General features: G+C 54.9%; 1 protein-coding gene across 2 annotated transcripts in view; it reads right to left on the reverse strand.

The window, feature by feature from the left end:
- Positions 1–863: 863 nt before the first annotated feature.
- WWP2 (WW domain containing E3 ubiquitin protein ligase 2) overlaps positions 864–12,484 on the reverse strand; it is a 164,189-nt gene continuing 152,568 nt past the window's right edge. For both annotated transcript variants that reach the window (XM_004468114.5, XM_071209099.1), the window contains 13 exons: positions 11,760–11,841; positions 11,248–11,376; positions 10,761–10,836; positions 10,365–10,436; positions 10,016–10,104; positions 7,910–8,069; positions 6,373–6,506; positions 5,905–6,045; positions 4,860–4,980; positions 4,388–4,492; positions 3,399–3,495; positions 3,105–3,177; positions 864–2,685 (listed from right to left, as the gene is read on the reverse strand). In XM_004468114.5, the coding sequence (XP_004468171.1) occupies positions 2,586–2,685; positions 3,105–3,177; positions 3,399–3,495; positions 4,388–4,492; positions 4,860–4,980; positions 5,905–6,045; positions 6,373–6,506; positions 7,910–8,069; positions 10,016–10,104; positions 10,365–10,436; positions 10,761–10,836; positions 11,248–11,376; positions 11,760–11,841 (1,379 nt within the window). In that variant the 3' untranslated portion in view covers positions 864–2,585. The remainder of the gene's footprint in view (positions 2,686–3,104; positions 3,178–3,398; positions 3,496–4,387; positions 4,493–4,859; positions 4,981–5,904; positions 6,046–6,372; positions 6,507–7,909; positions 8,070–10,015; positions 10,105–10,364; positions 10,437–10,760; positions 10,837–11,247; positions 11,377–11,759; positions 11,842–12,484) is intronic.

The following is a 12,484-nucleotide window of genomic DNA, read 5'->3' on the forward strand; positions in this document are numbered from 1 at the left end:
TATCCTATTTTAAGTATAATTTAAAAATTATCTGTATATTGATTGTAAATGCAAACAAAATAGTGTAGAAAGAGCAACCTGTGAGCAGTGGTTACTTAGGAATGGGAGGGGAAGACCAATTTCCATTTGAGCATGTCTTATCTGAATTTATTATAACAAGTATGTATATCATGTGGACTTTTTTCAGTAACTCTTCCTGAGTACAGCGATGGCTGGTCAAATGAAAATAGGCCGAGAGAGGAGAGTGAACCCCAGTGAAGAACTCTAGGGAGCGAGCCTTGTCTAAACACCTCGGCCTCTCGTGAGAAGAGGCACAATCACAGCCCGGCCTGGTGCGAGACAAAGTCGTTTCTGTGTCAAATGCATTAAGGCCCACCATTGTGTGATCTGTCCTATCTTTAAACCTCAACTGTCCAAAAGTGGGTGGCAAACCCTTTTGTGACCATGAGCTCAAGATCAGGGAGACACTCTGTCTTCTTTGAACTCCGGACACCTCAGTAAGTATTTCCTGAATGAAAGGATGGCTGCCCAGAACACTGTCCCGAGCTGATTTCAGCCTGCAGTCGCAGCTGATGGTGAGCTGCTCCCCACAGCAGACTCAAAGAAACACAGGCCTGGCAAGGGGAGGCAGAGGCCATTGAAAGGTGCAGTAAAGCAGCTGACCAAGGGCTGAAGGCAACGGAAGAGGACTCAGCTGCACACCCGGAACTGTAGCTGTCTTGATTCATCATGCCCACACTTCTCAAAAGTGAGCAAGGTCGGGGAGCTTCTGCCTCTGCCCTGGCCTGCATGGTCTAGAGGGGAGCAGAGGCTTCTTATCGGGAGGACAGTGATTTTGTAGACATCCACGCCGACACCACCCACAGCTGCTGATTTTTTATTGCACAAGAAACTGGCAATACCAAGGCAAGGGGGTGGGTATTACAAAACATTCTGGTTACCAACCCAGCGCTACCGGAGGGCATTCCGTACAGATGCTTCAGTTACAGACACAGATGCACACACACGAACACACTCGGAACACCCGCGAGCCTGCTGCTTCCAGACCTCACACGGCAGCTCTCACCCCAACCCACCTGCCGCAGCGGAACACAGCAAACAACTGGAAGGAAGATAAAAGGTTGAGCTGCAATAAACTGAGTCACTCAAATCAGCACACACAACACAAGCGGACATGTGGCTGCATCTCTTTGGGCCAGGGGAAAGAATGAGGACCCGGAAAAGTAAGCCAATTCTAGAAGGTTCCCACGACTGGTCTGAGAGGCTGCCTTGGGGCTCAGGGAAGCTCACAATACGCAGCTGCTGCTCAGCACTGGAACCCTGGGGGCCTGGACGGGGGGTTGGCAGCAATCACTGGGCAGCATCCCAGTGAGCTATGTTCACCTTGAAGAATCTAGAAAGAGGCAGAATGCAGGCTGGCAAGAGCTCCAGATATCAAGTCAGATTACTTGCAGCAGCAGCTCAGAGCCCTTCGGCTGCTTTTCAATAGCATTGCTTTCTGCATGCAGAAAAAAGCCTCCAATTATGCAGGAAAAACACACATGAGGCTGGCCGGAACACCCTTCTTTCCAAACTGGGGACTAGCAGGCCCTCCTGAGGGCCAGTGGCTGGCAGGGAGACCAGGTCCCTGTGCCGGTCCCTTGCAGCTACCTGGTGGTAGTATCTGGGGAAGGCGGCAAGGTTACAAGGACACCACCCCTTTGCTCTCCATCAAGGCTGAGGGAGCCACTGTGAAACGGAGCCGCTGGGCCAGGCCTGCCTAAGCTCACAGAACTGCTCAGTGGGAGCCTGAGGGGAAGCGACAGTGCTGGGCTTGCCCGCCTGGTGTACGCCAGCTCCTGGACTGAGAGTGACAGCAGCATACCAAAAACCCAACAAAAGGCCACCTACACAACAAATGCTTCAAGTTTATATAAAAGGAAAAAGAAAGTCTAAGGGAGTTTACTGTGTCCACCCCACAGTTACCCCGCAGCTCCTACTACTCTTTATTTCCTAAAGACAAATGCACCGACCGGCACTGAGTGGAAAGAGGGTCCTTGCTGCTCGGCCCCCACGGCCGGAGCCCTGCTGGAGGGAGGCAGGAACGGCCTGGCTCCAGGGCTCAGGGTGCGGGGTGAGCTCCCCTCACTCAGACCCTCCTTTCCTACGCCTTATCGGAAAAGTTCTATTTAAATGAAACCTCTTCTTACTGGCTGAGAGCCTTGGCCGACGCGGGCCGGGTCAGCTGCCCCGAGTGCCTGGCTTCCTTGCCCGGCTGCCACCGCTGCAGCCGCAGGCCGGGGTGCTCCCCTTGCACACTCACGCACACTTCACGTTGGTCTCAGGGGAGAGGAGGGGAGAGCTCTGCGGAGAGCAATGGTGACCGGTGGGCTTTATTCCAGACTGCCACCGGGTGGGGGGGGGGGGACACGAGGGGGACAGGGCCGCCCGGGCTCAGGCTCTTCTGCCAACAACATGGCGATGGTGTGGTCCCCCCGCAGACCCCTCTCTGCGGGGGCCTCCCGAGGGCTGCCAGGCCAGTGGCCTCTGGCAGGGCGGACTCATGACTACACGTGTGCTGGGGGCGAGGGAGGGGGCAGCCTCGGTTACTCCTGTCCGAAGCCCTCGGTCTCCTCAATGGCATAGAGCAGCTTCTCTTTCAGCTGTTCGTAGCTCTTGTACGGCGGGAGATCTAGACGGTTAAAACTGTCGAGAGATGAGAGTGGAGCAGTCAGAGCAGGGGCTGGCGAGGCTCTAAAGAAACAGTTCACGGCTTTAGCGCCATCCACGGGGCTGCGCGGGCGGGTCAGGTGCAAGGCAGGGACCATGCAGGAGGCAGGACTAGGGGTAGGGGCAAGGCAGTGGGGAAGGTGGAACTCAGGGTAGCAGCTCCTGGCCCATTGGCGTGAACTACTTCAATAGGTAATACCTGGTGTGGCCAGTAGGGCACATAACTGCTGCGATGACTTCCCCAAAACCCAGAGACCCAAGGCAGAGACACCTCAGCAAGTTACAGCACTTTCTCTACAGCCCAACACTCCAGAGCCGTGCAGAAGTTGCCCCAGTCAAGGACCCTTAGGAGCCTATGGGGTTCCCGGCACCTCCCACTAAAACTAGCAGCTCACCAGGTGTGGCTTCTGGGCAGCCAGGTTTCCTTGCCAACCTTGTCTATGCAAAACTTCTGCGGTCCATTGCTACCTGTTATCCAAAAAACACCACAGGTCAACAAAAACGTCCCTTCTGAAGCAGGACACTCACCCGGGGACCGGCTCGGCCACAGGATGCTATGCCACAGCCCTTCCCCTCCCGTCCCCCTGACACATGGTCCTCAACTTCCTTTGAAGACACGAGGCCTCGCCCTCTCTTTGAGCTGTCCTCACCCCCACCCAAGGGCACCAGCAGGACGAGGGAAAACGTACCGATGAGCTCAGCAAACCCCCCGACAGGCAGGCGGCAGGTGCCAGTAACAAACTGCAGCAACCGGATTCTTTTTTCATTGTCCATCTCCTTCACCACCTAGAACTCCACAAGTTGAGCCAGTCAGGTGACACTCACACCTCGGCGCATTGCCCTATCATGCAACGCCTCTCCCTGAGCCTCCAGATCAGCCAGGGCCTCTTGAAGGCTGAGAACAAAGAGCCAGCTTGGGCTGGGGGTCTGCTCTCCCTCAGAGCTTGTGCTTATAGAACATTCACACTAGTCTCCGGGACAGCCACTGGTCTCAGGGACACCTCCAGGCTAGGCATTCTCGTCCCATCTAAGTTCTGCTTTTTAAGATACACTAAGAATGGGAGTATATATATATTAAGAATGATGAATGCTTAAGGGGTATGAGTTTTCCTTTTGTGAATGTACTAAAAACTACTGAGTTATTCACCTTAAAATGCTTACCATGGAGAATTTTATGTCATATGAAAGTAGTCTCAGCAAAAAATAGATATCTGTATATATACACACTATGAATATGTTATTTCTATTTTTAGGCACACTATTCTCCATAACAACAAAAGCCATACTCAGAAAGGAATCGATTCGTTATATCCAGGTTGAGGAGCTCTTTCTGATTTTCTGGAGCCAAGCGCGTGTCTTCCGCCCCATCTGGCAGGAAGGAAATCCCATGGCTGACGGCCACGTTATTTCCTGCCTCACAGGTCCCCCTCTCCATTCCCCCACACCAGCTGGCCACAGTCCAGCTGCAACAGTCTCCATTCTTTCCATTTTTTCCAAGGTTGGGTTTATCCTCTCCGTTTGCAAGTTGGGGGAAGTAAGGACAGTGTCAAAGATGAGGGAGATGATAGCACAACCAGGTTCCTTGAGCTTGAAGCTCCATTTCCTTTGGATGACTGCTAAAATGTCACTGCTAAGATCCTTGCACCTGTCCCCAGTGGGGACGGGCCCCAGGACCCACCTGCCAGAACCACTGGATCTGCTTGCTGTTCTTGGTGTAGTGCCGGTAGATGGTGTTCTTCTGCCAGTCGCTCATGTCTATCTCCTGCATGCCACACAGCATCAGCTAAGAGAGGAAGGTGGGTCAGCAAGCAGTGCCAGCCTTCTCCCCCCTGGGGCAGGCCCTGGGCTCAGTGGCACAGAACACCTTGTCCACGCCACAAGCAAATGAAACAATCCCAACCATTTTCAACAAATTACTTTTGTAGGCACTTTTAGGAATATAGATAACCCAAGTCCCTGCTTTCTTGAACACAGAAGCCCTCAAAGTAAGTGCCCGGGGAGAGGTGGGTGCTGAAGACCCAGAGCAAAACTATCTGCCCTACTGCCTTCTGTCTGGATCAAGTTTGAGATTTTATTGGTGAATTTCTGTGGGTATGCAGGGAAAATATCAATGAGCAGGATCATCCCAGAAGCCGGGCTCAGGGTCCCACCTCCAGTTCTTTCTCGTCAAAGTAGCGCAACCACTCCAGGGGGGCCACCTCGTTGAAGCCATCCAGAAAGGCTTTGGTCTGCTCTTCCACACCTCGTGTGAAACGCCAGTCAGTCAGCAGCCTGAAACCAGAGGCTGAACGTTAGTGGAGCCAGGACCCACTGCGCAGGCACAACTCACAGCCTGCCTGCAGGGCTAGCCCCACACAGAAGCAACAAGGCAGCAGAGAGTCAACCTCTGGCATTCCTGGAACCAATGTGTTGAAGTTCCGCAAGGACAACCTTTAAAATCTCACAGGGGAGTGGATGCAGCTCAATCAGTTGAGTGCCTGCTTCCCATGTACGAGGTCCAGGGTTTGATCCCTGGTACCTCCTAAAAACAAACAATTAAAGAAACCAACTCTCATTGGGTGAATGGATGAAGCTCAGTGGTTGAGCACCTGCTTCCCACGTACAAGGTCCTAGGTACCCCCTAAAAAAAAAAACCAATTCACAGTAGCCTGGGAACACTTGAGTTTTTAAAATCCCCACCATCATCACCTTCACCACCTCCTCCTCCTCCTATAACCACTGACTCAGCTTCAGAGACATGTAGAAGTGTGGAGATTAAAAAGCGACACCGAGAGACCTGATGGACACGCGTGTGTACACGCGACATCGTGACTGTGGGCACACACCACACAAAAATCCTTTCAGTAAGGAGAAAAATGGAGGCACCCAGGGTTTATGCCTCTTCAAAGAAATTCGGCCCTGCAGTCTTGAAGTCTACCACACGGGAAATTATGGGGGACCCAGAATAACCCCGGGGGCTAGTAACGAAGTGTGGGCTCTGGTTCCCCCAACCTTCATCATCACGTGGCCGGCCATGGGCAGCCATCCGAGGCAGATACAAAATACCCGGTGACCTAAGGGCCACACGTGGGGGCCTGGCTGAAGAGGGCTCCCCCTGAGACAAGGGTGGGAAACTCTTTCTCTGTGATCTGCTGTGTCTCTGCTGCCCTCTCCCCCAGCCCCCAGCCACGGAGCTTTCCGGGGCTTGAGACTTACATGATATACTCCTCCTTGTTCTCCTCCGTGACTCGGATACTCTCACCACCTTCCTTCAGTTCGTGGGTTGTCACCTTGCCCAGAATCTCCATGTCCTGGATGAAGTACAGCTCTAAGCCACACTCCTCTAAGTTGTTTTCTCTGGGGTCATGAGAGACCAAGAGGGAGGTTAGAAGGGTCTGCCCTGGATCCTGTTCCATCACTCACTTTTAGTGTCCATGCAACACCCCGGAACTCACAGGTCGACTAGAACCCCGAACAGTGGGAGGGAACACCTTCCTGATGCAGGGAAAGAATTCTAGGATGCCCTCCAGGGGCACCTAGATGCTGCTCATCTGCACAAGCACTTAGGAGGGCTGGACGAGAGCGTAGAGGCCACTCCAGCAGAGAAAATAAAGGCCACTGGGGGTATCTGAGCCCATACCAGAGACCCCTTCCTCCAACTGCTGAGCAAGGAAAGGAGCTCACTTGATCCAGACTATAGAGTTGTAGAATTCAGGATCGATGGATTCCAGATCTTTCAGGGTTGGTCTCTTGTTGAGCATCCGCTTGTAGAAAGGGAGGGTGAAGCCTGTGTCAATGAACTTTCCATGGTAGAGAGCCTGAGGCAGGAAGAGACAAAGATGTTTGGCCCTCACAAGATGCTGCTCAAGGCAAGCTCTTGGATCCCCTGTATCAAAACCTCACCACTGCTACCTGGCTTACTTCCCTGCCAGGACCTGAGCCGCCAGCTACTTCCGGGGTCCAAAGGGCAAATGGGAGATACGCAATACTTTTTGTCCTGATCTGGACTTTGGGATGGACTCCTTTCCCGCTCTCCAGAGGTCAGGGATCAAACAGAGCCAGCCTGCTCAGGAGTCCATCTCAGGGCCTGCCACCTGCCCAGCATGCCTGCGAGGCTGGCCCCCTGGTCCAGAGAGAGCTGCCTCGGGCTCACAGAGAGCACTTGTTCAAAACAGCTCCAGGAGGCAGCCCTGACTCACTGGCTCACAGAGCTGGGAGGCAGAGACAGCCAAAAATAATGCAGACGCTGTAGGCAGCGAGAGCTGGCGGGCCAGTGGTGAGTAACAGTCTAGGGTTTTACTGGTCTGTCCTGGCAGCCGCTGGGCCAGGCGGGTCTCTGGACCTGGGAAGAATGTGCCCACTTCCTGAGCCTGGCACCTTGGCCAAGAACTTCCAGACGACGGGAAGGGACTTATTTAGTCATGGGCTCTTGGGGCCCTCAGAGCAAGGCAGAGCACTCGGGAAGTCCAGGGAAGAAGCTAACGGAAATTAGCATTGGAACGTTTCAAACGACCAAATACGGCAGCAGGAGCATGAGGACTCCCACTGGCCCAGGCGTCCCCACTCCCAGGCACTGCACGCAGAGGCCCGTGGCATGGCCCCCCTTTCAGGTTCACAGTCTCCCTCTTCTAGATAAATACAAACGCTATAACTCCCCCTACAGCCATCCGCCGCCTTCTGACGGAAGCCTCCCACGCCCTGCACCCACCGGTCTCCCAGGGCTGTTTTGAGCTAGTGTGGTTTCCAAATCCCCTTCCAGAAGGTCTCAGGGCCTCGGTCAGACACCTGCACTGGAGGCTTGGGACAGAAGGCGGCAGCCCCCAGAGACAGGCAGCCGGGGGCAGGGGCAGTTACGGTTTCACTCAGCGCCATCACCCAACACCCTGGACTGGGTGCACGTTGAAGGTTAGGTGAAGTCCCGGGGACCCCTGACAAGCCCTACATAAACCACACCCCGCGGTGGCCACCGAGAAAGCGCTGGTATCTCTAGCACTATCTCCAGCTTTTTGTATTTTGAGGTTATGAGCCCTCCGCGAGGTGGCATCCGGCCACGGGGGTGGCCGTCCGCACACAGGGTCTGGCTTCCTCGCCCGCTGCGCTTCCTGGAGCCTCAGTGGAAGTGCGGGTGCCCCTGGTGCCCTCTGGCACGTTCCGCCAGGAGAGCTAAGAGGAAGGGGAGGAGGAAGTTACCAGGGACTGGGGAACCACGGGTGCCTCTTACCATGGCGATGAATCTGCCAATGAAGCGGAAGTAGGTGAGGTGGTCAGGGTTGATGGAGGAGGCAGGGTTGATCTGCAAGCAGTAATTGTTCTTGCCGGCATATTCAAACAAGCAATACATGGGGTTGAGAACTTCATGGGACAGGAGGAAGAACCACTCTCTGTGGAGAAGAGAGACAGCACAAGGATAACGCATCCCTCCCCGCACACCTGCCTGGGCGTTGGCTCTCCTCGGCCTGTTTCTCAGGTAGTTTGGAGACACATGTTCCAGGGAGCGAGGCCCCAGGGGGATCAGCGCCTGGGCTGAGCTGTATCAACAGGGGGTCAGTGAGCAGGGCAGGGCCAGACTCAGGGCAAGGCAGGGCAATTGCATGAGAGGATGAAGCTTGGGGAAACCTGCTTCTCTGTCGGCTCCCAGGTGGTGCATTCCAAGACGTCACATCACAATATCCAGAGCTTCAAATGGCAAAGGAGCTCCTGATACCCTGGGCCACCATGCACAGTTGTGTAGGCTGTGCACTGCACAAAGGCACTGCATTAAAGTATCATAGATTTGCATATTTATTACAACAATGTCCCTGCAAATGGCAGTCAAGCTGTCTTTTCTGATAAAATCAGGACATAACAACCATTTCCCAACAGATGGAAATATCTTGAGGCAGGGCATCTTTTTCTAAATCTTGCAAAGGTGCTGTACGAATAGCAGCCGCCCTGCTTACACCCTACCCAAGTAGGCAGCATGAATCTACAGTAACACTTTCTTAACTCCTGATCTATGAAAACGCTGCAGTCCATGCTGCCTCCAGAAGATAACCCTTGCTCCCACCAGCCACAGCACAGAGAGCCACTCCCCTTGCATACCCGAGCCCCTTGCATTTGCCCTCCCATCACCGCTGGCCCCATAGCTGTACCCTTTCCCATACTTCCACGCATGCATCTGAACCCACACCCATGCCTTAGCATCTACTTGCACCCTGTGTAGAAGCCTCAAGCCAGAATCAAGAGTCCTTTCGGGAAGCGGGTGTAGCCCAGTGGTTGAACACCTGCTTCCCATGTATGAGGCCCTGGGTTCAATCCCTGGTACCTCCTTAAAAAAAAAAAAAAGCTCTTTCAGGCTCAGGCCAAACCAGCAGGGGGCCAGTCCCCCCGCTGCTGGGCTGTTTGTGGCTGTGCAGACGAGGAGTCCTTCGATGCAGAGGCTGCCCCGGTATCCTGTCCGTGGTTCTACCCTGTGGTAGAACAGCATGACGTAACCTACCATAGGGTAAAACCACTGGCAGGACACAGAGAGACACACACACACAGAGGGCAGGAGCCACACCAGAAGCCCACCAAGCAGAGCCTGGAGAGAAGGTCACCACGGAGAAAAGAACAATCAATCCACGAGGGGCAGGTGCAGAGGGCAACGCAACCAGCCAGCAGAACCAGAAGCAAGTCGCCCCCACACCAAGCGAGCAGAGTGCCCACACCACGAGCAGTCAGCGGGCGGAGAGGGCGCCGGGGGCCAGCGCGCTCCTTCTCACTGCCGGGGCACTTCTGCCCCATCCTCCAACGTGACATTTTTCCAGTCTGTTTACTTGGTGAGGAGGACTGAGGTGAGGGCAAGGGAATGCTTTCGGGCTTCTTTTTCTGGATACATTCGTCTTAATTCTACTGACCCTGTGTGCATGGCATGCAGCCTAGTACTGATTGAAGCCCTTGAAACTGTGGTATAATTTAAGACATGTCAGATACACACTGAGACACCCTGACTTCCCGTGGCCCATGAAGGAGAGAAAGCTGGGATTGATGGTAGACTGATATCCATACTGGTTGTACAGAAACAGTCACATACTGATTGGTAAAAGCACCCTCATCCCAGGCTCCTCCCCCAGAGCCCTCAGCCTCACATGACCCAGTCACTAAAGGGGCAGTGAACCCCAGGACCCTGCTCCAGCGCCCAATTCCAGCTGGCCACACAGATTATGTAGTTTGAACGTAGGTGCAGGGGCAGCAGCGGGAGGATTTTGGCAATGGATCTGAGTGAGGAGGAGGCAGCTTTCTGGCTGAGGGCCCATGGCCTGGGGACACAGGGACAGCGCGGCCCTCCGGGGGCACCTGGGCTCACCTGGCGATGCCGCCGTAGTCCAGGCCCTCCTCGCCACGCATGATGATGTAGAGCCGGCGGCGCAGGTCGTAGGGTTTCATGTTCATGATCTAGGGAGACGGAATGTCATGGCCAGCCTGCCACGCTCCTGTCCACGCAGGCCGGGGGTGCAGGGGTGGGGGTGGGCTGGGCAGGAGACACTCGGGCCTCTGGAGACCTCACAGCCTGCTTTCCAGCAGGCTCTGGTCACCGAGACCCAGGCCCTGGAAACCCCACGGTGCAAGTTCAACCGGCCACATGGGAGAAGGTGGGCAGTGGGTGGTGGGAGGAGGGCTTCTGCGGACCCCAGACACCACTACTCTCATCTCACCTGCTGGAAAGAATCCTCAAAGAGTGTCTGCCTGGAAACACTAATCTTCACGTGGCTGGGTAGGGCGTTGGACTGAAAAGAAAAAAAAACAAAAAACAAATGAACGAACTCAAAGCAGGGCCTCAACTCTTCAATCTGGTGTCCTGTCTGTATGGAGAAGCCCCCCATGCCCCTGGGCCTGGAGAGGGAGCTGGGGGTCCCGTAGAAATGGCAGCTGGCTTCCATGCATCCCGCCTTCTGTTAAAGTAGACCGAGGCAGCCTCAGACAGCAGCTTAGGGCTAGACCAGTGACTTGTCCTGACCTAAGATACAGACAGCCCAGCACCTGCTTAGCAGACAGTCATGCCGAAATAATTACGGGACCCCAACTGCCATGGTGCCCACACCAGAACTCACATGGCAGAGGAAACGGAACTGGTGATACTTCCACCGAAAACTTCGGTCGTAGGCACCGGGGGAACCTTGCTTTGCCCTGGGAAAAGCAAAGATAGTCTGGAATCCATGTGATTGCTTAAAAATTAGCAATTTATCTTTGTTAGCCTTCAGGAAAGCTGATGCTGTGTTAAAGATGAGTAAAGTAAGGCATCAAAGGAAGGAAAGTGACTGTCATTAGAAACTGTAGATCTGAAGGGTAAAAGAAAAACTAGAAGTAAATTCAGACTCTTGGCTTTTAGAGAAATACTCGTGTTACTCTGAATAAAAAAGGACGGCCCCTTCCCCGCCATCCCCTTTAATGCGGTCTCAAAATGGGCCACGAGAGGGCAGTAGAGAGCAGCAGCGCACGTTCACGGGCAGCCGCCCCGAAGCCCACCTCCCCGTGCCAGCTCTGCAGGGATCAACGGAGCCGGCGCTCACAGCACTGACGTGGCCGGGAAGCCCTTACCCGGACTCAAACCCTGGCCGAGGATCCTTAAAGGTGGTGGTGCGGGTATTGTGGTCCACAAAGTATCGCACCCCCTCGCTGGTGTACTTCATCTCCCACCCTGGAGGCAGAGCTGGCTCCTGGATCATCCTGGAAACACAGGAAAAGACTAGTGAAGGGCCGACAGGGACCTCAGAGCGGAGGAGGCCAGGGTCCTCAAGGGGCTGCTCCCACCCAAGCCCTGCAAAGCCCTTGAGGGTGGCCCTCGAGGACACGCGAATGGCAGCACCCAGGTCGTGGGTGCTGAGCGGGGCCATCGACAGTCCTGAGGCGCCGAGTGCCCCAAGCGAGCTCCTTGGGACGGGGGTGGGGGCCTCTACCTCTCTCGGAAGCCAATCAGGAGCACCCTGGCCCCTCCACTACCAGGACGGTCGAGGCCAAGGCTACCCTGCGAGGGTCTCCAGGCACTCGGGCGAGCCAGGGCAAGCGCGGTGCAGAGGGGCCCCAGCCCTGCCCCCAGCCGGCGTCCTTACCCCTGAGTCCGAGGGTCCTCCCACTGCGTAGTGCGTGTGTTATGGTTCACGTAATACACCCGTCCATTGTCCTGCCTCTTCTCTGCCAGGAGAGAAGGAATAAAAAAGGGAATAGCACATGTCCTTTCCCCTCGGGCTTCCCCCTCCTGGGTGCCGGGTCGGAATTTCTGAATGAGAGAAGTTTAACCAGCCAAAGCCTGGCTCTCTCACGGCTGTCACTGGACAAGAGGGACACAGGGAAGCTTTCCCTGTTGGGAAGGAAACCTACATTTTTAACTCGAGAACAAGTTTTGTCTTTACCGTTTCTGGGAGGGAAGGAGGTGGTGTGGCAACACGGAGGGGGAGCAGCCAAGCTGAAGCCAGAGGAGTAATTGCATCCAGCTGTGCACAGAATGGAAGTCCAGCCAGCCCCTCTCAACCCCGGCCGGCCCCCCCTGCCCCCACCCCAGCCAGTCCCGGCAGATCTGGCCTGGTGACCACTCTGTCCACTGCCCCCTCCCGGGATCTCTTTCCTCCTGCTTAAAAGCTCAGTTTTGCTCTAAAACTCTCCCATCCCAGCAAAACCTGTGGGCGCACATGTCGGGCTGTGGACACGGCAGTGCCCTTCTGGTTCTCACACCTGAGTGTGTGCTGCAGAGACAGGGGTGTTTGGGGGGGCAGGGGGAGCTTAAACATGCTTCCTCTCTCCTCTGGACAGACTTTATTGTCTTACCCATTTCTGGGTC

Source organism: Dasypus novemcinctus, chromosome 18 (genome assembly GCF_030445035.2).
Source record: "Dasypus novemcinctus isolate mDasNov1 chromosome 18, mDasNov1.1.hap2, whole genome shotgun sequence".
NCBI classification, from domain to species: Eukaryota; Metazoa; Chordata; class Mammalia; order Cingulata; family Dasypodidae; genus Dasypus; species Dasypus novemcinctus.